Source organism: Anarhichas minor, unplaced genomic scaffold (genome assembly GCF_050575085.1).
Source record: "Anarhichas minor isolate MPS153535 unplaced genomic scaffold, ASM5057508v1 ptg000026l, whole genome shotgun sequence".
Lineage (NCBI taxonomy): Eukaryota > Metazoa > Chordata > Actinopteri > Perciformes > Anarhichadidae > Anarhichas > Anarhichas minor.
In genome coordinates, this window is record NW_027466472.1 from 10234619 (window position 1) to 10258493 (window position 23875).

General features: G+C 41.8%; 1 protein-coding gene across 1 annotated transcript; it reads left to right on the forward strand.

Annotated features, from left to right (window-relative positions):
* The first annotated feature begins 2029 nt into the window (after nucleotides 1-2029).
* On the forward strand, nucleotides 2030-8781 carry shox2 (shox homeobox 2). The gene is made up of 5 exons (XM_076100753.1): nucleotides 2030-2847; nucleotides 4594-4802; nucleotides 7183-7240; nucleotides 7567-7655; nucleotides 8524-8781. Exons 1-5 carry the CDS (start codon nucleotides 2592-2594, stop codon nucleotides 8779-8781), a joined length of 870 nt encoding a protein of 289 aa, XP_075956868.1. The 5' UTR covers nucleotides 2030-2591.
* Nucleotides 8782-23875: the final 15094 nt, after the last annotated feature.

Genomic DNA, 23875 nt, shown 5'->3' on the forward strand with positions numbered 1-23875 from the left:
CCGGAAAGCATCGATCGAGTCCAGGCAAAAGGAATCAAACACAGAGCAATAGATCGCGTGAGCCGCTCTGCTCTCATCATGGGTTTGAATTACGCGTTCATTTGTTCCTCTCAATTATCCCTTCAGCCTCAAATGAGCCTTATATAATGCAGTATTTTTAACTAAGTTATAGTTTGAAGCAGTTTTAAATGAATATTAATACAAGTCCACATTAACACATAGCTTGAATATATTTTGGCAACATGTTTAAGGGTGCATCTTGATTCAGCGAGACAGAAAGTATAGGCTATATTTCCATTCTTGCATGACTGATGCTATTTGAACATTTTGGGATGCTGGTTTATTCCAGCATGGCTACTTTCGACACTTACATTCATAGATGAGGTTAATTAATGGAGCAACATTTCTTCTTATTCGTTAAATTGTGTCTGGCATTTTTTCTATTTAAGTCTCCAGTCAATTGGAAATATCCCAAATGAATATTGCTATTATGTGTATTTGTGTGTATCAACAGTTTGGGTTACTTTCTATTTTTGATCTGATAAATTACAACACAAGCAAATGCATGTGCGAGTTGTAGGTCTGTCAATGATAATTTGCATGAGGTCATCCTCTCAGATAATAATATTTTACACCAGCATATAAACAGAGAGCTGAAAGGGCAGACAGCGCATCCAGCCAATTTGCAGCGGAGTAGAATAATTAATTACTTCGTGAAATTCAACGAAATTCAAAAACACATATCGGGACTGAAGGTGAAGCGACCACTGTTTCACTGGCAGCATCAATGAGTGAATGAATCAATAATATGCATATGGCTGATAGAAACAAGTCAATGGGGTTTCCACTAGTGGCTGCTTTTCAGTGCGATTAGGAATCCATCCTGCTTTTAGATGCAGCAGAAATAATAGTAATTAATGCCTAAGGTTAGCTGAAACATCGTTAATATTTAATTAGGGAAATTATTGGAGATATAGTTCAGAAATGGAACTATAGATCATCAATAAACACGTTTATGCATCAAATTCATCCCAACGTTTCCAAAATCCCGCTGTATCTTGCCTGCCCCTATGCTTCCTCCTCGTCTCACTTAATTGCTCTCTCCACGGCGTTACTTTCACCGCAAGTCAACCATTGTTTATTTATTTTTTGCAAATATAGGCAATCATTTCAGCGGGAAAAGGCGAGTTGAAAACGTTAATTAGTGAGCCCAGTGGCAACGCATCGCGAGAGGCATTATAATTAAACGTTTAGCTGCTATCTAACATCCTAATGGCTTAAAAAGTCCACTGAGAATGAATATTAAGCGATATACTCTCACTAATGACGACAATTTAAAATACATAATTGCTGATTAGAAACATAAAGCAACGCTGAAAATAGCGTGAAACATTAAATGATTTGTCTCACAGGGTCCCAAACTTTCATGGCAGGCTTAAACATTTTAATAGACTGTCGAGCGTGTGCATTATTACAAGATAATAATATTAATATTAATAATAATAATACTGTTTATGGTTGTTATTAGTCTTCAAACTACTACAAATATTTAATAATATGAACACTTTCTCACATTATTTAAAACTTGTATTTCTATTTTTTTTTTCTATAAAATTTGTTTTAAATCAAAAGCGAAAACGTGGTTTCATATAAACACGTTGAAATCCTACTGATAAATGTATCAGGCCTAAAGCCAACTGTACGCTACTGGATTTTCTTTAGCCATATGATCACTTGAGCTTCCTATAAAAGCTCCATGTATTAAGTCGTTGCTGCTCCTCTTGGCATCCCAGCCGGTCCGCTCTTTTCTTTCTATTTTTTGTTTACCCCCTTTCCTCTCCGTGTCATCGTTGTGACTTATTTCCCCCCCAGATCACAGAGATATACTGAGGAAGGACTCCTCACCCATGTGCTTCCCTCTCTCCCTATCTTGTCGTTTTCAGATTTTTAAGCCACACCCCTGCAGAGAGAGAGAGAGAGGAGAGAGAGAGAGAGAGAGAGAGAGAGAGAGAGAGAGAGAGAGAGAGAGAGAGATCCATGACCATCTCCCGGGTGTTTAAAAACTAACTCAGGACAATAGCAGCGAATGAGCGCTTAATTAAATTAATTAGTCCTTCTTGTCAATCTCGGATTAATGGCCAATAGTAGCGGTGCTGCTAATGTTTTTTTTTTTGTTTAACTCCACTCTCCTCTCTCTCTCTCGCTCTCCCATATGAGTGAAGGGGAAGGGGGGCTCATCCCGGCATCCTGAGGGGAGGTAATTTGCACGGATCAAGGGGGCAAGGCGCCGCAAAGTATAAATACTGTGACTTCAATAGAGGATCACCAGCAGGTTCCCAACTCCGCTACCAAAGGAGGGAGGAATTGGCTGAGAAGATATATTCTTTATATTTTTTACATTTTCTTCCAGAGTTGGCAGCATCATCTCGCATAGGCTATCGTTTTCAAGGGGGTCGACTTTAAAACGAGCCACACCATTGATGTCTTAAGCTGTCGTGGAGCAAAGGGAGAGAGAGTGTGTGTGTGTGTGTGTGTGTGAGTGAGTGTGTGTGGTGATTTTTTTTTTTTTTTTAAGAGGAGAGAAGGTAGTGATGGAAGAGCTCACCGCTTTCGTGTCTAAGTCTTTCGATCAGAAAGTGAAGGAGAAGAAGGAAGTGATAACCTACAGGGAGGTGTTGGAGACCGGGTCGACGCGAGCAGGAAGCAGGGAGTCTTTAACCGCGGAGCCCGGGAGCCGAGAGGAGGCTGCAGCCGTCACCCGGAACGGAGCGCTCTCACCGGGCAGAGACACGGACATGCTCGGCCCGGAAAGAATCAGGGATGCCGGGAGCCCCAAACTCATTGACGGTAGGACTGCAATGTTGTGCGCTACTGTAGGCTGCAGTCTTTCTCTACAGCGGTAGCGGACTTGTAGACGAGTGTTTGGCTCATCGAACAGATACGGATCATAACCACGTTTTTTTTTTTTATTGGCGAAATGCTGCTAAAAACATCTTCGTTTTAGTTTATGATCCAAGCAGAGGCTACTGCAGATTTCATCCCAATGGTCGATGTAAGTTGCAGGATGATCTAGATCTGTAAGGGGAATCATTCACCGGTGCTTTGTCAAAGTATCTTAATATGTTTCGTCATGTTAGTTGTTTGCCCGTCAAAATCACCCTCCTTATAGACATATAACAACCATTATGGCTCATAACAACTCCTATCTTTATCAGGTGATTGCAGCTTGGTTGTCTTGCTGTGCAGATTCAAAAAAAGTTTGTATTTATTTGAAAAGGCTCTACTCCAGACCTATGATAAACAACAAGGCCTCCTGTGGCAAAACTAATAACCATTCTATTAATATGAAAGGACTCAGTCCAATCTCATGGATTTTTGATATCATACGTTTATGAAAGTATCATGGGGGCATTCTGATCCTTGATTTGCCTTAAAAACAACGCTGCAGTTTAGCCTGCTTTAAAAGATGAGAAGCCTACACCAATGCACGTTGTATTAATTCATTACATAAGCGTCATTGATTGTCAGTTACCTCCGAGAGCTTTATATATATTTTATATTAATGTTTCAACTAGAAGAAGGCGCATCAAAGACCTGACATACAGACATCACTGCACATGAAAGGTGGCAATCAAGTCCTGTCATTTCTGTAGTCACCCAGTGCACATAGACGTCTGATTTCAGGTATGAAAGCAGGTCAAATGGATGGCTTTAATAAAAACCTGATGATCTCATATTTAAATAAAAAAACAAAGGAAAAAAAAGCGTCTAATAGACTTAAGGTGGAAGAATTGTTTTTCGTGTTTATCCTCAATAATTGAGTTGTTTTTTTTTCCTAATTGCATGACGAAAAAAGAGCCAATACAAATGTGATTAAAGACAGCATAAAATCATACTTTAAACGGTAAATATTTAATTAAATACAAAATACTGTTTTTGTGTTTAATGCTTTCTGTACCGACCAGTTCCAATCGTGTTGATTCATATGTTTACATTTTTTAAATTTTAATATAAATTGAAGCAGCTGTTCACTGTGTTTTATGAAACCCGGACAAAATATGACAACACACAGGACAAGATATCTTAGAGTTGGGTGGCTTGTAAAAAAAAAAAAAAGACATCTGTTCGTCATGGGCAGCGTGGTTAAAAGCGGAACTGCGACAAGCATGTATCAGACATCCAACAGTGGGCACAGCGTTGCATATTTATAAGCAGTTAATAATTAAAGAGCTTTATGTAGCTCTACAAAACATCCGAGGTCTGATAGCTCTGTGATATTTGAGGGCTGGGAGGGCATGTCTTTCTTTCTTCCTTATCATCGAGGTTTTATTTCAATTGGTGAAGATAATCATGTATGTAGTGCACGTTATTTCAGCTCTGCCTTTATTCTTCGGTGGAGTATAGCACATCCGTTAGTTTGGCTCATTTCATTTTTTTTAATGTGTCTTTCCTGTCATGTTTCCATGAGCAAAGACAAATTTATATATTTCGTAAATATGTGAGGATGAAGGCCAATGATGACCACAGACCGGAGGTCACACGGTTCAGCCTCGTGATGTTGATGTCTCTCTCTCTCTCTCTCTCTCGTCTCAGGCAACACGGACGTGAAGGAGAGGAAAGAGGACTCGAAGCCTTTAGAGGACGAGGCACAGACTAAAATCAAACAGAGGAGAAGTCGGACTAACTTCACATTAGAGCAGCTCAACGAGCTGGAGCGGCTCTTCGACGAGACCCACTACCCGGACGCCTTCATGCGCGAGGAGCTGAGCCAGCGACTGGGACTGTCGGAGGCCCGAGTACAGGTAGGACAAGTCCTTTCAACTGGGGGGAGCGGGAGGGAGGGGGGGCATTAAGAAGAGTATAATAACTATTAATAAGATAGAATAATATTGAGGCAGCATTTATACGTATTTGTTTGGACAAAGTGTCGCGTAGGGCCCTTACATTTAAGTAAATTATCAAAAAGAAGAAGGAAAATAATTAAAAATTAATAATGATATCACTATGACAATGTGAACGAGTATGGGCTAAAAACAATGGACAAGAAAGAGACCCACGTGCTTAAGTATAACAGATTAATACTAATAATAATAGTAAAAATAATACTAATAATGATAATAAAAAAACAAAGAATTAGAAATGCTAACATGTTTTTCCCATGTTCTCTATTTTTCCAGGAAGGATTTTCATACTATCTTCAATCATTTTTGTTATGATAAACTGGATATAATAATAGTCTGATAATATTTTGTTTTATGGAGGTTTAAATGAAGGTAGCCTAAACGTCCACAGACATGCACTTACCAGTTCAAAGGACCCCCCCCCCCCCCCCCATGGGTGTTTGTAGTTTTTAATAAATTGAACAAGATTTCAGAGTTCACCATCAAAATGTTATTTTGTCATAATTTTCTGATCAGATTATATTTTTCCCTCAGCTTGTTTTGATGATTTAATTTGCGTTGATTATCTCAATTATGCCTTTGTTTGTATCACGAGAGTCGATTTAATCTTTATGTCCTAATCCACCGAAACAAATATTTGCCGTCAGTTTTCTGGGTGTATGTTACCAAGGCCCCGTTTTGTCAGAGATGCTGTCGTTTTTCATGGGGACAGACCATCTGCGCAGAAACCCAGTAAGGCTTCAGTCAGTCAGTGAGGGGGGGGGGGGGGCTCAGACATGCCTTGTGTAACGGGAGCAGGGGGACAATGAACATATAGACATCGCCTCTCATCTGATTTATCAAAAACTCCATAACATCTTATTCCAGACTCTTTTATCCCGTATAGCTGCGGCTCAGGGGAGGACTGAGCATTTGTCCCCAAACTGAATACGGCGGTCGTAGCAAAAAGAAGAAATCATAAAACCAGCCCAAAAGACCCCCATCCCCAAACTCACCCTTCAACCCCCCCTCAGCCAAAAAAAAAAAAAAAGTTAAAGCCAGCTTTTCGCAGGGCTCTCCCGGCCTGAACTGGAATCTCACCAATAAGGCGTATTGTATCCCCAACAAGGAGCACAGCTCGGGGATTTGCATAAATTATGTATTATTTTCAACCCAAATCAAGAGCAGCGCTCCCCCTCTTTCTCTCTGTGAGAGTATTATATCGTTTTACCAGTTGCATTCACAGGCTAAACATGTATTTTGATTTTTTTTTTAAACATATCATGCCTCAATCAATAACAGCAGAGCATTTTGCTTTTATCATCGCAATAAATTATAGCTGAAGCGTGCACAAAAGGACTTCCGATTGACATACACTGTGGTCAATAAATGAAGCCATGTTGACAGACAAATCAATATGATATTTCAATCGTGCTTGTGTGTATATGGAGCTAATGTAAGGCAGATCGCAGATTGACATGCTGCATTGTGGGCTAATTTAGCCCGAGCTTTGTCTGGGAGATTCAAAGCGGATTATCATAGAAATAAATCGTTTAATCTGTTTTCCAAGGCGTTTCTCTGAAATTGACGCTTGTCGATTTCAACAGAAGGAAAAGGAAAAGTGAGCTGCGTCTTTGAAGCGGTTTTTTGTTGTTGTTGTTGTTGTTGTGTGTGTGTGTGTGTGTGTGTGTGTGTGTGTGTGTGTGTGTGTGTGTGTGTGTGTGTGTGTTATGCCGGCGATTAGACAAAACTGCGAGGCATTTAAGCGTTTCTCTGACATGGATTTTCCGCAGATAAGGGTAATTAATTTCAGCGGTCATTTAATGAGAGGGAGATATAAAGAGAGAAAGGGGGAGATGCTCTCAGATCGCCTCGCTCTGATGTCCAAAACCGTAATAGCATTGCTGCTATTCGATATGTGAGAGTCCATTCAACTCTTCGGGGACACTAATCTATAGAAAGATGAAACCAACGCTGACAAGGTTATTTATTATAGTCCAGTGGTCCTGCACATTTCCAAACAAGCGTGTTTCTATTCTCCTATTCGGTTTTAATGTCCCTTCTTATCGTGGATTTACTTTCTATTTTCGCCCCCCCCCCCCCCCCCCCCCCCCCCACTCACTCTCCCTTGTTGTAGACTAAATGTAATAATTCAAATCTGGGGTTAAGCAGTGCCATTAATATTTCAGTGCTCCGTAGGGATATTGTTTTTCTGCGGTTGTTGTCACTTTGAGAGGAATTACACATGGCCTCACAAGCAGCTGCCAATCAGTGGGTCTCTAATTAATTTCTGTCCCTGCAGGTTTGGTTCCAGAATAGAAGAGCCAAATGCAGAAAGCAGGAGAACCAGTTACATAAAGGTACGCTTTTATCCTGCATGCTCCCACATAAAACAAAAAAACTATATTTCCATTCTAGTATTTTCTATTCTATTCTATTTCAAGGCAACAGCACGCTCGAATGCATGCAGAATCTTTTAATCTTTACGCACGTGTTACTATTTGGGACGTGGTTTCATTTTCAGTTAATTAAGCCATCAAACACACTGTGATTTCTTTATTGCCTGTTTATCTTGGTACGTTATTAAAGTTTTCCGCTAACTGCTCGTTATTCAGTACAGTTTACTTCTTTGTGGTTTTTTTTGAATATTATCCTCACAATTAGGCTATCATCTGTGCTTTTGCAGGAGTCCTGATTGGAGCAGCGAATCAGTTTGAAGCTTGTCGTGTTGCGCCATATGTCAACGTGGGGGCTTTACGGATGCCATTCCAACAGGCAAGTTACTTTGAAAGCGTCTAGTCTTAAAATCAGACCAATCCCCGGACTGCTGTCTTGGCACAGGCTCTGCCCAAGTGCTATGCTATGAGACTCCAGTTCCAATGTAGGGGGTAACTAAACTCTTATTACCACACCGGCAAAGAAAAACACTGAGCCAACACAGCGCAGCCTGTACAACCTAATTGGAAAATTCCCTCTATTGTTTTATGGCCCATTTATAGGCCTGGTTTACTGGAGCAAGTAAACATATTAGTACTTCAGAGGCCAGGAGTTTCTCAATGTTTTACTATACCTCACACAGAAGTATAGCCTAATGTCCATGGTTTGTTTTTTGATGGTTGTTGTGAGAGTCTGGGCAGAATAGAACAAAAATAAATATGAACACAATGTATATTGCATTACATTTGAGTGAAGTCCAGTCCTCACTTTGAGCACCACTGATCTTGTCTGTGTTTATTATCTTGTAGGCAAAGGCCCAAGTATTCCCAAAGGCAATGACTTGAGATTAGATTTCATGCTATTGATGTCCAAATAAAAAACTCAAATTTGACCTTTGATTCACAAGAGCTGCAGTAGTCAATAACATCCCTATAACTTTATGCCATCCAGGGATATTGCTCAATGACACGTCAGTAGAAAACCTCTGGGATTGAACCCTGAGGTCCAGCTGAATGATGACACACATTGGTCATTCTGGCTCCTCAGATACAGCAGCCAACAAGTTGAACCACATGTAACAGTGATAGTGAAATGACCCTTTCACACAACCCAAAGTTAACGCATGTTCTCCCCCCCTTCTCTCCCCCCACCTGTGCGTCCCGTCCCATAGGATAGTCATTGCAACATGCCGCCCTTCTCCTTTCAGGTGCAGGCGCAACTACAGCTGGACAGCGCCGTGGCCCACGCGCAGCACCACCTGCACTCTCACCTGGCGGCTCACGCGCCCTACATGATGTTCCCCGCGCCGCCGTTCGGACTTCCCCTGGCGACGCTCGCGGCCGAGTCCGCCTCCGCCGCCTCCGTCGTGGCCGCCGCCGCCGCCGCCAAGAACACCAGCAAGAACTCCAGCATCGCCGACCTGAGACTGAAGGCCAAAAAGCACACGGCCGCGCTGGGACTGTGACGCCAGGTGGACTGGGGGACACGAGGCGCCCGCGCGCTACCTGCCACGTCCGCGCGACTGAGAGACGCTGAACACCAACGCTTTCAAAGTGAAGAAAATGAACAAAGTGAGAAAAAATTATCCAAGGACGATATTTATGTTTTCTTTTACAAATGAAGGACGAGTATAACTATACAAAAAATATAGGTTATTTATGAGACAAAGAAAAGACAATGAACAAAAAAAAAAGAAGACTGTGACGTGATAGCCTATAACACAGATGTGATTTTTGGACGCCCAATAAAGTGGCGGATGGGATGGACACCAAGGCTACACGCAGGGTCCTTCTCTGCAGACACGTGGCGGAGGAGGGCGGGACACCCCGAGGAGGAGGAAGATGCAGCTGGGACGGTCGATACTTTGTCAAACAAGGCGAACCATTCTGCAGTTGTTCTGATTTAATATTATATTATTATTGTTTCATTTTGAACCCATATAGAGGCTGGCCTCGTTATAAAACACTTTCTCTGTAAAAGGACAGAGCGGGAATTCTTTGACAAAACAGAGAAGAAGAAGAAAAAGGACAATATTCGAAGTGCTTTTTCCCTCTTCTGTTTCTTGTCCAAAATTCAAAATGCCCAAGCAGTGTTTGCATGAGTTTGCCTTCACGTATGACGTGTTGTGAGCCCCCCCCCCCCCCCCCCCCCCCCTCTTTCTCCCTCTCTTCCTCCCCTCCCTAAGGAAGGGAAACTCTCACTTGAATGTTTGGCCTGTATTTGACCTTGTTTGGACCTCCTCTGGTAAAGGTGGAACTATAGGCGACGCACCAGAAATGTGAGATTATAATATATGTGTCATAGGCTATGCTGAACTTTTTTGGTCAGGATAACCCGATCTATAGTGTCCATAGGGGGTAAATGTGTCATCCTTAACACAGTGAACACAAGAATAAATGACAGTAACACGAGAACTGTATGCGAACCGGTACGGGCACGTGTAAAATATGTTTATACACAAGAAACATGCATTATTTTTATTATTTAGTGGCTTTATGCCTTGTGAGGAATTTGTTCATTTTGTATTTTACTTTATTTCCGTGTATTAAAAAATCATGTGCTTTCTGTATGTAATTTTGATGTTTTTATATCAGTGAAAGTGAACTTACCTGAGGCACGGGTTTCTTAAAAAAAAAGAAAAGAGAATACTCATGAAATTGTTTTACTTTTTCCATCACATGTGAAACGTGAATCCACCGAAACAAAAATGTTTTTCGTTCCTATAATAAATTAACTAAAATTTCTTTAATGAGTTGACATTGTTTTTTACATTCTTAATTGGCCTTTGGCCAAATTATTATTATTGTTATTATTATTGCTAACGGTAAACCTTTGAGGGCAATATATTTTTAATAATTCATGCCTGTAGCTATAGGTCGTTTGATAACGTCACAGTTGTGACAGGTCCGTTTAGTCAGGACATGGCTGTCTGTTGCTGCTCCCATGCCAAACCGATGTATTATTCATAATTTGGTTATGGAGCGTTTGGAGAGGAGGACTGGCAATTTCCAGTACAAGCTAGAAAAACTGGCAGATAAAGGATGAAGAGAAAGAGGCCGTTTAATGGCTCAAAGATAAAGTTTTGCAGCACTTGACATGTACATAATATATTTTAATACTATGTTATTCTTGCAATAATTAGCCTAGATAAACTAGCCCCAACAGCCTATTAATTATATAAAACAAAGATCCATTTCAATTTAATTATACCCGCAGTGTGTTTGTGTGTTTTAGTGTGTTTATCAGATTTGCACGTATTTCTCTCTCTCTCTGAGAGATACAGATATATAACTTTGTTATTTTTACACAACATAATAAAAGGTATTCGATCTCGATGTTGTGAATCCCCATGATCCGTCTTGAATCTGCCTCCTGCCCATCTTCGCTGTATTAAAATGTTGCCGGTTTATGTGTCATGACCTAAAGTTTGGCATTATGCATAAAAATATAAAGGCAGCACAGAAAGCTAAACAAAGCCAAGGCCTTTGTAAAAATCATTTACTAACGCCTGCCTCACTTGACTTACAAATTTGCCTGATTCATTTCCTGACATCTTAACCGCCTCCTATTGAACATTTAATGAACACCTGACACGGGATCCTATAATTATAGGAATCCGGATCGCATTACCCCTTCCGATATTTCCACACAAAACACAATGTCTTTAGCTATTAATTAATACTGATCTCACAGAGTCTGCACTAGAGTCTGGAGTGTTTGTGTATCTCGCCGTTTGGGGTAGGATTTAGACGCCAAAACTATTGAATTATTGATTCACAGCCTCGCCAGTAATGGAGGAGACGGAACTGGGAAACTGCTGAGCCGGGAGCGTGCGCTGCTATGCGAAGGAGCAGAAACACCGGGGTCGGGGGCGCGCCTGTCCTGGAGTGGTGTGTGACCGGCTGTGTTTAGACCGCAGAATGAGGTCAAGTTCATCAGAGTGGTTATGTCCCATTAATTACATTGTTCAGACGTTATTATTCAGTTGTTTCATAGAGAACAATTGGGTCTAAGGCGTCTCATTTTGTTTCAAGACATGACAAATCCCCCTTTGGAATTAAAAAATGTGATTTAAAGGTTGAGGAATTATTTTCTAATCTCATACACTATCATTATAGAAGTATTAGATTGACTAAAATGCCATAAACTACAAGTGTCACTATTATTGAGTACACCACAAGGACATTCCTGTGTGGTGAAATAATGAAAACAGTGATTTTATGAAGGCATAATTAAATTTCCATAATACAGTGTATCCTGAAGAACTCACCTCGAACAGAGTCTGTGCCTTTACTACCGTCTCAATTTTTTTGCAATTTACACAACAGAGTTTTAAAGATTTTTGTGCACTTCTTCATGACTACAATTTTAAAGTCTTAAATCCTGCCCTTGTGGCTCGGACCGCCAGCTATCAGCATGTCCTGAGGTGCAGCGGCGGAGCGGCGGGCCTCCGCCCTGAGGGGCCCAGGAGACAATGAGACGGGGACACACAAGTGTTCTCCTGATTAGACATGGAGACGACCAGCGCTCTCTCTCTCCTCTCAACACACTCTTGAAGACACACACACACACACACACACACACACACACACACACACACACACACACACGCAGCCAGCCGGGAGCCGACCATGCAGGCTCCCTCGCTCTGGCTTCTTCCTCACTGTCTTTCCCTCTCGCCCCGCTCCATGCTTTCCTCTGGTCTCTCCCTCCTTCCTCAACTCAAACAAACTCCCTCTCTCTCTCTCTGTTGTAATGGATTATTGTACACCGTTTTGGAGGAGTCGAGAGTGGGCCAATTCTATTCAAGTTCATCAAATGAATGAAAGCAACATTGGACATATAAATCCAAATACTTAAACACACACACACACACACACACACACACACACACACACACACACACACAGATCTTCATAGCCTGGTGAGTCACAACAGCACTCCACACCATGGAATCCTTCATATCAACTGGTGCTGTCTTGTTGCTATATTTACCCTCACTACAACCCCGGAGACAAATACACTCTCTTATTTCCCGCACTTGGCCCTTTATCAAATTAGGGCACGTTTAACAATCACACAGAGTTTTTAACTGACAGCCGAGGCACTTTTTCTGCATGTGAAGGGCTGTGGCTAAATGTGATTGTATACACTGTGTGTATCCACGCTTGTGCGTGTACGGATCTATGTGAGAAAGTATATTGAGAAAGGGAGCTTTCTCTTCTTCTCTCTCTCTCTAAGGGCTTGCCTTTGTTACATGTTACAACTTCAAAGACATCAAATGGAGCGAACGTGAAAAAGAAAACCTGCTGAAAACTCCCTCCAATAGCACTCAGGCCAGCAATTAGGACGCCATATCGCTGCCTGTTATCACATGCGTGCACCATATAGGCCTGGGTGGCTAACCGCAGCGCTCGGTGTGGGTTGCAGTCAGCGGAGAATTGCAGCATTCATAGAGCTCGACTGTAACACTGTATTTAATTTCACTGTAGGATGAAAAGTGGGTGTTCACACAGATTTGACCCCTGCCATGACCAGGGAGGCTTAACCGTGGTGATTACAGACAGAGAAAAACAACAGTCTCCATCTCCAGCTCCTTCTATTCAGCAGCTAAGTAGAACAAAACAAAACAGAGGTCAGAACAAAACAAGAAGTCTAATTGTTTCACGGTTTCCTGTTTAGGTGCCCCAGGGCAATCTACACATTTTTATGTACTGGGTGCATTTTATTTGTTATTAATTCATTTCCAGTTGCAGCTGGTTGGCGGATTAGGGAGATACCATAATGTATAACTCCCTGCCCTGGGAAGAAGACATAACAAGGGTGTATGTGTTGAGACCCGTGGGCATTAGTAGCTCTGAGGGGATTTCATTGTTTCCACCGGGAAAAAAAGGGGACATTTAGTGCGTTGTAGACCCAATGTGGTGTGAGCTTATGTGCATTTTCCTCTGTGTGTATTGTGATCTCAAAGAAAAAGAGGAAAAAAATGAAATGCAAAGAGAGAAAGAGAAAGAGAAAGAGAAAGAGAGAGAGAGAGAGAGAGAGACAGAGAGAGAGAGAGAGAGATGAGGGGCACACAGTAAATGTTAAACATTTGGCCCATGCCGCTCTGTATTTACAAGCTAGTAAGATCCAATCATCTGCGTGTGAGTATAATCGAGTACTTGCTTTTCAATCATCAGATGTTTGTACACAGACTCTTAAATTACAAAAAGCCTCTTGGAAACACAGGCCTAACTCATCTCATATTGATTGTATTCACGCTGTCTGAAGTTTACAAAATGTCATTTTAAAATGTCACGATAGGACAAAAAAAAAGCCGACAAATCACCCAATATTTATATCAGGATGCTCAAGTGTCTTTTTAATGTGGCTAAATCCGGGGAGGTCCAGGATCATCCATTCTGGGGTTAAATGCTTTTTCAACATTCTGTCCAGGGAAGCATTTATGACCATTTATATATCTAGTCGACCGCATTCGAATGCTCTCTGAACTGGTGACAGACGTGTGTGTGTGGTCAAGGCAAAGTTTAGATGTGATGGAAAATAGCCCCTGGTTTTCAGTACAAGCATCAATCACCTGCGTACTGTAAATGTTATACTCATAAAGCCGTTAGTTGTTTTCACATAGCCATAAATCTGAGTATGTGCAGTACAAAAATCAATACATCTTACTGATGTTAGAAAACATACAACTCCATGATGGATATGCCGGCTGCAATCTACTTACACTTTTTCATTCGGCAGTTGCATTCAAACACATCATAACTTCATGAGAAATGCATGTTGATTGTGTCCTATAGGAATCTGTAAACATGAACAATATGTTACAACTATTATAGGAAAACTGGTCAGCAGGCAAAGTTTATTATGGGAAGCAGCCAATGGAACTGAAAATGTGACAGATTTATTATGATGTTGTAAAGTTGATTTATGTTAAATTTGGACTGTTTAGTTTTATTTATTGTATTGTTCAAAGTAGCAACATGCTACAATCGGAAAATACTCTAGCTGCATTCAAAATGCCATTTTTTTTTTAAAGTATGAATGTGTTATTCGCAAAATGTCCTCAAAGTAAAAGGACTCCTAATGCATGAAAATAACCAATGTACTGATATTACATTATTATTTATATTAATGACATAATGTGTGAGTAGCATTCTACTGTTGTTGGTCGAGGTGGAGCCAATTTGAACAATCTTATATTTGTGTAGTTTAATCAATACATCATATAAGCTCATTGTCAAATATTAAGCAGTAACAGAAGTATAAAGTAGCATCAAATGGAGCTACTCAACTAAAGTCAGATTTGTGTAAATATACTTAGTTACATTCACTGAGTTCTATCGGGTGTTTGAATGAACCCTTATACGATTAAAAATGTAATACTGGGTTGTCAATGTCACGTGAGATTGTACCATTGGACTGAGTAATTATGCAACGACTTACTGTATGTATCCTTTAATTCATTGTTAAAAGCATCATCCATGCACATTAAAGTTTACCCGAGTACCCTCCTGTATATTAAGAAGTCTTTGGGGCAGCAGAATATGGGAGTAAGAGGTCAAGTGCTTGAGCAGTAATAGAATCTTAAAGCAGGAAAGTGTCTGTCATCCGGAGCATCTTATTCAGATGTTTTCATTGATCCTGCCACTTGTGTCCCTTCACTGATACAGCAGTATTGACAGCTGTATTGCTATGGTAATTTACTCCTCAGGCAAGTGCATGCAAGTCGCCGTCCCCGGGCTGGAAGATAAATACATACGAGAACCACACACAAGCACGCACACACATGCACACATGCCTGATTATAGGCTAATACGATGAGCATGAAAGGTAATGTGTAATGGTGGGGGACCATGTCAAGTTCAACTGGAAGGAGTCGGTTGAGTGGGCTGTGTGTGTGTGCGTGTGTTTGGGTGAGTCACTGGTGGGAAGAATGCATCTTGTTTCAATGCAGGCTAATGTAAATTGATGTCACAAGCTGAGAGAAGGGCAGACAAAAAATGCGAAGGAGCTGACTGAGCTGCATTATGGGGCCAAGGAGGCATCGGAGGAGGCAGGACCCCATAGTGGTGCGACGTTCTATTGGATTACAGTGTTGGCTCAACAATCTGCCAACGTCTAATTAAATAGGCCTGCATTAGCTTCCTCCACAGCGGGAGGTGTGAGAGAAGGACACTATCTCATTCTGAAATGGGATGTAAAAATAGATCTCGCAACTTGGCCCTCACTCACACTCCCTCCCTCCCGCCCTCCCTCCTGTGATATCGCTACTTCTCAGTGTGCGACAGCCTCTCCCTGTCTCTTTGAGTTTCTCACACTCTTGTTTTTCAGAGTCTTTATATCATTCCTCTAGACGTCAACTAAACAAAGACAGTAAGTGGCTGTTAGAATTTGCCAGTGTATTTGTTGGTGTTACACGGCATTTAATGCAAGATAGTGTTTACTCAGTTGTTTCCTTGATGACTTGCAAAGCACACAGTGGGAAGAATGGGAAACTGTTTTGCTTCGACAAGAGTGAATCTTTAAAAAAAACGTTGAACACCGGATTTGTGTGCAGGGAGCAAAACTTTTTTTTTTCCTCCCTTTTTTGTTTTGCAATGTAACAAAAATTCAAGGAAGTGACACACGTATAGAGGATGAATATCGCACGCATCCTAAAATAGCTGACACTTTCTGAGGCAGATAACCGGGTGTGTTATGGAGCGGAAGAAGGAAGCGAGCTGATTGAAAACAACCGTATCTCCAACCGGCAGGGATATTCATAAGATTTGAAATTGTGACCTGAATCCTGGTTGGAAAGTTCCAGTCTGACATTGAATTTGGACTCTGGTGGACTAAAGAGCGAGGAATGTTGGGGAGGGGGGGGGGGGGCATAAAAAAGTCCCACAGAAAGAGACGGCAGAGTTAAGAGGACAAGGGCAGTGATACGAGCAGAACAGATAGAGAGAAGAGCATGATGGAGAAGGCAGACGGAGGTGCAAAAGACATGAGTGTGCCAAAGAGGCAGCACTTTGTTGAGCTGAAGCATGTTTGAGAGACTGCCTCTTATCTTAATGATGACAGGGACCCTTTTAAAGGGTCACATGTAACACGCCGTGTGCTGGAAGTGCTCTTGTAGGACCACCTAAGAGACGCCGAGGACAGGAGCTGGTTTGAGTTAAATACATGCCAGCAAATCGTGAGCTTGAAATGTAATGACTCATAGACCTGCAAGGGTTGATGACAACAACTCCTGGAACTCTTGACTTGAAACAAAAGTCCACAGCCTGTTTTTCTCTCCCCATAATTGTGTTTAAGCAATGTAATAGCAATATATCTTCTCACAAATACTCTGGAGACTGTACAGACAGTTAGAGAGATGTTGACTTAAATCTGATGTCATTTGTGAGGCACAAGCTTGTGGTATTGTGGTATTATGTTGCATTATGTCGTTAGATGAATCAACAATCCACTATTGATCCAGTATTTTGATAAAATAAACGATATTACACTTTATTGGTCTATATGTGGTGACAGGTTACATGGAAGAACCTAAGCAAGATGATATTCTGGGCCTGCAGAGCACCGTATATACAGACCTGCACCACTGCTGATAAAAGCATTACAATAATCTTTTTTTTTTTTTTTGGGGTAACTTGGTTTGAGACTTGTTTAACATGTTTTATCTGCAAAAATTGAAAATGCTAAATGACAGAGATTACATTGAGATTGTTTTTCTGCTGAGCCTCGCATGTTCATAAAAACACGAATGCATTCACAGAAGCCTTTTCAGTAACTTCCAGCATTTTTCACTCACACAGTACCATCCTTTACGAGGCATAATTGTGAGCGCTGCGATGCTGCTAACGTCAACGCTTCTTCATATTAGTCACGTTTGTTTACTTTATTGTCTAAAAGCCTGTTGTTATTTTTCTTTTGTGAGTGGGTTGGATAAATATAGCACTGCCTCTATGAGAGCGCTTTTGGAAGATTGTGATGAAGCAAATGTAATGTATCTTTATAAAATTTCCTTTGGGTGATATTTACGATCCCAACACTCATATCACAGTGATTTCCTCTAAATACTATTAGAAATAATTTGAGGAAACAGCAACATACTGGAGTAACTGAACTTCTCGTAGCCGCCCGCTCAATGACCAAAATGTGAAATTAAAACCTGAGTTGAGAGCCTGCAGACACCAGCGAGACAGTGTAGTGTGGTCTGGAGGGGGTGTGCGGACACAGAAGAGATCCGAGCACTGTAAAAACATATCCCTCCGGCACCATTATATAAGCATACATATGGGACAGCAAAAATGGAAGTCGACACTTTAAATGACATTATTATAAAATGCAATACTCCTGGAATGATCCCTTATTAAATTAGGCCCTATGATCCAAGATGAATTTCCTGCTTCCCTAATCCATCAAGAGGGGAATATTAAAAGATAGGCCTCAACTGGCATTAGAAGCTCACTCTGTCTTGACTTTCATTATTCTGCATTAGGGTGCTGCTGGGGGAGAGCCTCTTAATGAGAATTACAATGATTCACTGGCCCCGGCCCCACTTCTGACAAGTCAAATATTAACTCCTCAGTCACAGCTGTCGGAATTAAAATACTTTGCAGCCGCGGACGTGCTAAATTAAATTGGCCTTTTATGTTCCTTACATGGCTGACCCCCGTGGGGCTCCGCCGCCTCAGTCGCCACTGAGACGACTATGACAGAGCAAGACGAAGAGACAGAGAGTGTACACACAGTAGCGTGTTCGCTGCACACACACACACACACACACACACACACACAGGCTCACACACACAGGCAGGCTCACACACACACACACACACACACACACACACACACACACACACACACACACACACAAAAACAAACATGTCTGTCCCCTGTGTGTCATTCTGTCATCTTCCCTCGCTATCGCTCTACTCTCCCTCTTTTCCTTCATTCTGTGTTTCTCACCAGAGGCCGTTTCCTTGGCAGACATCTTCTCTGTGCTGTTTGTTTGATAGCCAGTGTCAGCTGTCGACTACTGTCTGTGTTTCGCTGCGGTCTCCCTCTATTTGCAGGGCCACAGACGCGCACATAAAGGCTCCTCACCTGTTGCCCACCCTTCATTTTGAACAGCCAAACAGATTAACATAACGGAGCAGCCTTTTCAAAGAGCAGGGGAACTTTACTTCTAATGGTATTACCGTTTACATGGAGACAACAAATCAAATTTAAGTTTGACCTTTAAAAGTTTTATTTCAGTTAATTTGCACTCACTTAAGAAGAGGGCTAGGGCTCGCGGACCCGCACTCCACTCTGCCTTCCAAATTCCTCTGTGTATGCACCAACGCATGCTGGGCGGTTCCTCCGCCCGCCCGCTCGCTCGCTAGCTCGCTCTGGCCCCAAGGTCATGTGCACTGACGGTTAGAGTGGGGAGGTTTTCTGACTTTTGCCTGCCTCTTTCCCCAGCAGCATTTCTGCTCTGCTTGCGTTGCCAGCACAGCTCTGAATCCTTCTCCCGCTCTGTTTGAGCTCCTTACAAACAAACAATCGATATCACAGAGAGAGAGAGAGAGAGAGAGAGAGAGAGAGAGAGAGAGAGAGAGAGAGAGAGAGAGGAGGGAGAGAGAGAGAGGAGGGAGAGAGAGAGAGAGGAGGGAGAGGGAAACTATAACTGCCAGTGACCCTGCAGTCTGCAAATGTTACACTTGAAATCGCTGGATTTTTTTTCAAAACACACATACATGCCCCGGGACATGTCACCTCTCCCCTTTCAAAAGTCAACTGAATGAATAAAGAAATGGATGGAGCTGATAAAGAAAACAAAAAAAAACAGCCAAATGGAAGAGAGTGGAGGATTAATTCAGTGGGCAGATGGGTCTTGGTGTCAATTTGAGCTATTCTGATCCACTGAATTGAAACCAGAGCTTCAACCAAGCCCCAAACAAGTCACCTTTGACCCGCATGACAGACATAATACTGGTACTCTATATTCATTCACTTCCTCTGCACGCTTTGTTTTGACTAAAACCACTTTTCCCTTTACTGCTCTGGCCTTACTTTAAAACTCTGCACCTTAGGTCAAATGATTAGCATGCAGCAATATACGATGGGCTGCAATAGACAGCTTGCCCACTGCTGGCTATAAGGTACAGTGGTTCTATAGTGGAAGTGCTTTGTACTATACTTTGTAACACTTTAAATAACTTTTAGCTTCTTAATTAAAAGTATCAATGCATTATTGACCCGGGGTTACCATTACGGTTATTAATTACCACCCAGAAAGTAATTATTTCTCGTTGAAAGCATATTTCATCGAGAATCGAGTTTCTCCGTGCCTTTGGGGAAAAAAGTATCTCATATTAAGTAAGCTATTAGAGTTAAAAACTGTTCTGACCTTAGGATTAAATATCGAACATTTTCATGGTTCTCATTATCTAGTTATAATTAGCTTCAAGTAGTAGCAGTAGTAGCATTCAAGTGTTGAGAACAAACGTGAGCAGTAGGTTGTATTAAAATCAATGTTTCCTGACGAGATGTGCATAAATTGCTCCATTACTGTGTTTAGAGGCTTCGGTGGGAAGTGATTTAGACGATACACCTGCAGTCTACCATCAGTCACTCTTTTAGAGTTAAATAAGCCATGTGAAGGACTGTTATCCTTACTGGCTTAAGCCCCCATTAATCAGTCCACTTCACCTGTCAATACAGCCACTAGCTCCCAATCAAACAACCATTGCAGCAGAGAGCATCCCAATACGGGAGATCTTTGTTTTTTATTGAGTTAATCACCCAGCGTACACACACACGCTGCCTCTCAACAGACTGGCACCGGCAGTGTATATTGCTCTCCTAGTGTGTGGAGGAGTGCAGAGTTCAGGCTCAACACACATTGTGACACAGGATGTGGAGGAGGCGTAGGCTTAAACGATATTTTGAAATTGCTTTGCAATTAGGAGAAGGATCATTGTTTAAGACTGCCCTCGGAAGGTGTAGCATTGATCTATGCAAATTGATAGCCAATGAAAATAGTACCTGCTCATTGTGAGCGTCATTATCTCCTGATTTATGCTAACAGCGGTGAACGAGGCTGAGGCGAAGAAGGATTGGACCGCGGTGATGTGATGGACTGATGTGTCATCTGCAGCCGGAGTTGGAGGATATAGCTCTGAGCAGGTGGGAGTGAACAAACCTCTGACAGCCCTTTTCAAAATGACAAAATCCATCCTTTGGTATTGATCAGTTATTCTTCTGTCTTTCATCGGGCATCTTCAGACCCTCCCGTCCTCTGATCATCCCTCCCCAACCTGCCCAGCCGCTCCCTATTGATCCTCGCTGGTGATTGGTTGAGGTGTAATTTGAGATGGACATTGACGGATGAGTGGAAACTGTTTTTCTTTCCCTCTCTTCTTCTCCTCTCGAGGGCGATGAAGTCATAATGCCAGTGACAGAGCCAGACAGGGACCAATTGCAATGGAGCGCTGGCCCGACTGACCTTTACAGCCGTTGCAAGATGTTGGCCGGTCTGTCGCGATGCCTCCCGGTGCTCCGTGGTCACAGTTCTCATATACAGGCAGCCAAAGTGGAGAGAGAGAAGAAGAGAGGCTGTACATTAGCTGCAGAGTTGAGGATATCCGAAATTAAAGATTGGCAAAAGTATCTAAAACAAGTGACTACTTGGAGAATGTAAAATTTAGGATTTAGATCATTTTGATTTGCATACCAGGGCAGACACACTCTTTGTTTTACATTTATATTAGAAAATTATGCAATACCACAGAATATGTTCAATGAGAGAGTTTTTCATATCCATTGCCAACATTTTTGAAATAGTCAGCGCATGGTTATGATGTACTAGGATATGGTTAAAGTAAAATTGTCATTTGTATTGTAACAAGGTATCAAAAACACTTTGTTGTGTCCAACACCGGGTCAAAATAACCGTATTTTAGTGTAGTAATATAAGAAATAACACTAACACTGGGTCACTGGGACTAGGTAAAGCAAGGATTCATTGCAAGGCTATTGTATTAAAATGCATTGGTTTTACCTAAATTTACCTCATAAACTGGTTGTTTTAAGCGTAGGGACACTATCCTTGACCCGGTCAGGAAGATATTGTTGTTGTAAGATTGGGAGGCTGAAAAATAAAGAAATATATGCAAAGAAAAAGACATTAGTCTTTCTAAATTCTTTCAGAAACATCATATATGTGTCTGCTAACTTACACTTCCATAAGACCCATAGACTGTATATAAGAAGTTGACAAAAATGAACATCAGGATGAAAATAAGTACCTAAGATGACAGAAACCATCTTTGGGAAAGATAATTTGACGTGTACTTGTGTTTTCTGTACTTGCCCATGTCCCATACGCTAACATGGAGGGGGTGGGATTTATGACCTATACTGCAGCCAGCCACCAGGGAGTGGGGGTGTAAATCACAAGTTTTATCGCAATACACTATTATATTGATTATTTGGACTATGGTATTATATTTGCTGGTATCACAATATTGTTTTGATTGGATTCTATTCAATGAGACAATATCATATGTCCATTTAACAAAATTATTTAAATCAACCCAAATAAAGCAACTAAAATGTGATTTGACAATTCTTTCTGGGCTCTGCAGGCATTTGAATGAGAAACAATCTATTCTTTGTAATAAAAGGAATACAAATAGACCAGTTGTTCACTACAAAGTGCAACATTTCCCATGTTTGCCCTGTTTGAATGTTTAGGAAGGAGGTACGCTTGGACGTAAATGGTGACACTGACGAGCCAATGGGAAAGAAAACCCCAGCATATCCTAAAGATGGCAATATGTTTTGATGGATCAATGTATCGTTATATATCCCAACATGGGGGGCGGTTAAGATGTTTTGGTTTCACTTTTGGGGGCAGTTAAATCGTCCATCTTTATGGTTACGTTGCTAACATAGCGTGTGTTAACTGTCATACTTACTGAGTGCAAGCTAATAAGTCATCGCAGTATTTTTCTTCCTGTATCAAGTCATAAGAATTACAAAATCAACTGGAGATAAGTGACATGATAAGTGTGATGATATGCTTCCTCACTGTAAATTGTGTCTTGTCATAAAAGTCTTAATTAAAGGGAAACGGCTTTGTATCCCGTAGGAGGTATATGTGCAAATGAACGATGCTCCCCACTAACCCGCCGGCGAAAGTCCGCCCTTGCTGGCTAATGAACGTGGGAGCTCTGGGCGCCGGTAACACAGAGGGAAACTTTGCTATATGTGAATAAAATAAGCAACCAAAATGCTTTATACATGCCATTTTAGCAGATTTCTTAAAGTGGCACGTCTTAAAATGGCCTTTTCTGTCTGTGATTACAGCCAGACATCCCGTTTTAACAGCATCACTGTCCCTGTAATTGCATGCATATTGGATTTTAATAATGGTGTAGAATATTATCAGACAGTGAACACGCTGATAACGAGCCTTGTGCTTTGACTGTTTGACAACTCAATCTTTCACTGCCGTTTACTCTGCCTAATGTCATTACACGCGGACGAAGGAGGAGTGATGGCTACATTTAGAAAAGAAATCATTGTTTGACTGCATGTTATACCCTCCATTTCTTCTTTCCTCCATTTCTCAACAGCCTTTTTCATTTCATTCAACCTGCAACACCGTGTGACCACATGGTAGTAGAGCAATCATTCTTCTATAAAGAATTGCTTGTGCCAGTGGTTAAACAGGAGACATTTTGATTAATATTTTCCATTTGTTTAGCAGGCTTTGAGCTAAAATTAGATGGCCACCTAGACAGGACAGCAGTGACTTTGGTTTCCCCGCCAGGCCAGTCCGATGTGCACACACACACCAGTTCCAGGGAGGAGGAGGGGGAGGGAGGGAAGGAGGGAGGGCTGGTGCGGGAGTAATTTCAGCGGATTGTGAGCGGACAGTAGCTCCGCTGGGAGAGCTGGCAATCATGGGGGAAACAATGTTTACATCGATCAGCTGTCAGGAAGATTTATGGCCTCATTTTGCTGTAATGGAGAATTAGTGGGGAGATTATCAGCGACTCAACACCACCGCTTGTTACCCATGTCCAGGCCTGGCAATTTGTCTCTCCCCAGGAGCGGCCCAAACACTTGTGACAGCACCAGCACTTGCCCTAATTCAATCAAGAGAAAATGTTGGAATTAATTTGTTACAAGAAAATTTAAATATGTTCCAGTTGAACGGTGGCCTATAGCCACTTGAAAAAGCAAAGGGGAAAAGGGAGAAGGGGAGAGAAAGCGTCTGATTTATTGTGCTGGGCAAGATATTGATCCAGTTCGATCCTGGCCTGCGCGCGGAGGGTTTAATGTGTAATAATTTCCAATTTAAAGCTCCTTCTCAAGATCATGGCTGTAAGGAGAGAAGAGGAGAAGGCAGGTCTGGGATGTGCAGCCAGCCCGCTGATTAAGGAGCCTGTTGCTAAGGCTTTGCCAAAAGCTCTGTTTGAATGTAAATGTGAGGTTATCTGTCCCGGCATCTCCCATGTGCCTAACACAGACTTTATTTGTCTGTCATGAAGACGGGCGCGAGGACAGGC

Excerpts from the sequence above, each read along its gene's own strand:
- shox2 (XM_076100753.1), top strand. The coding sequence starts at position 2,592 with ATGGAAGAGCTCACCGCTTTCGTGTCTAAGTCTTTCGATCAGAAAGTG. Across the intron at positions 2,848-4,593 it reads GAGCCCCAAACTCATTGACG|GCAACACGGACGTGAAGGAG; the intron begins GTAGGACTGCAA and ends CTCTCGTCTCAG. Across the intron at positions 7,241-7,566 it reads GGAGAACCAGTTACATAAAG|GAGTCCTGATTGGAGCAGCG; the intron begins GTACGCTTTTAT and ends GTGCTTTTGCAG.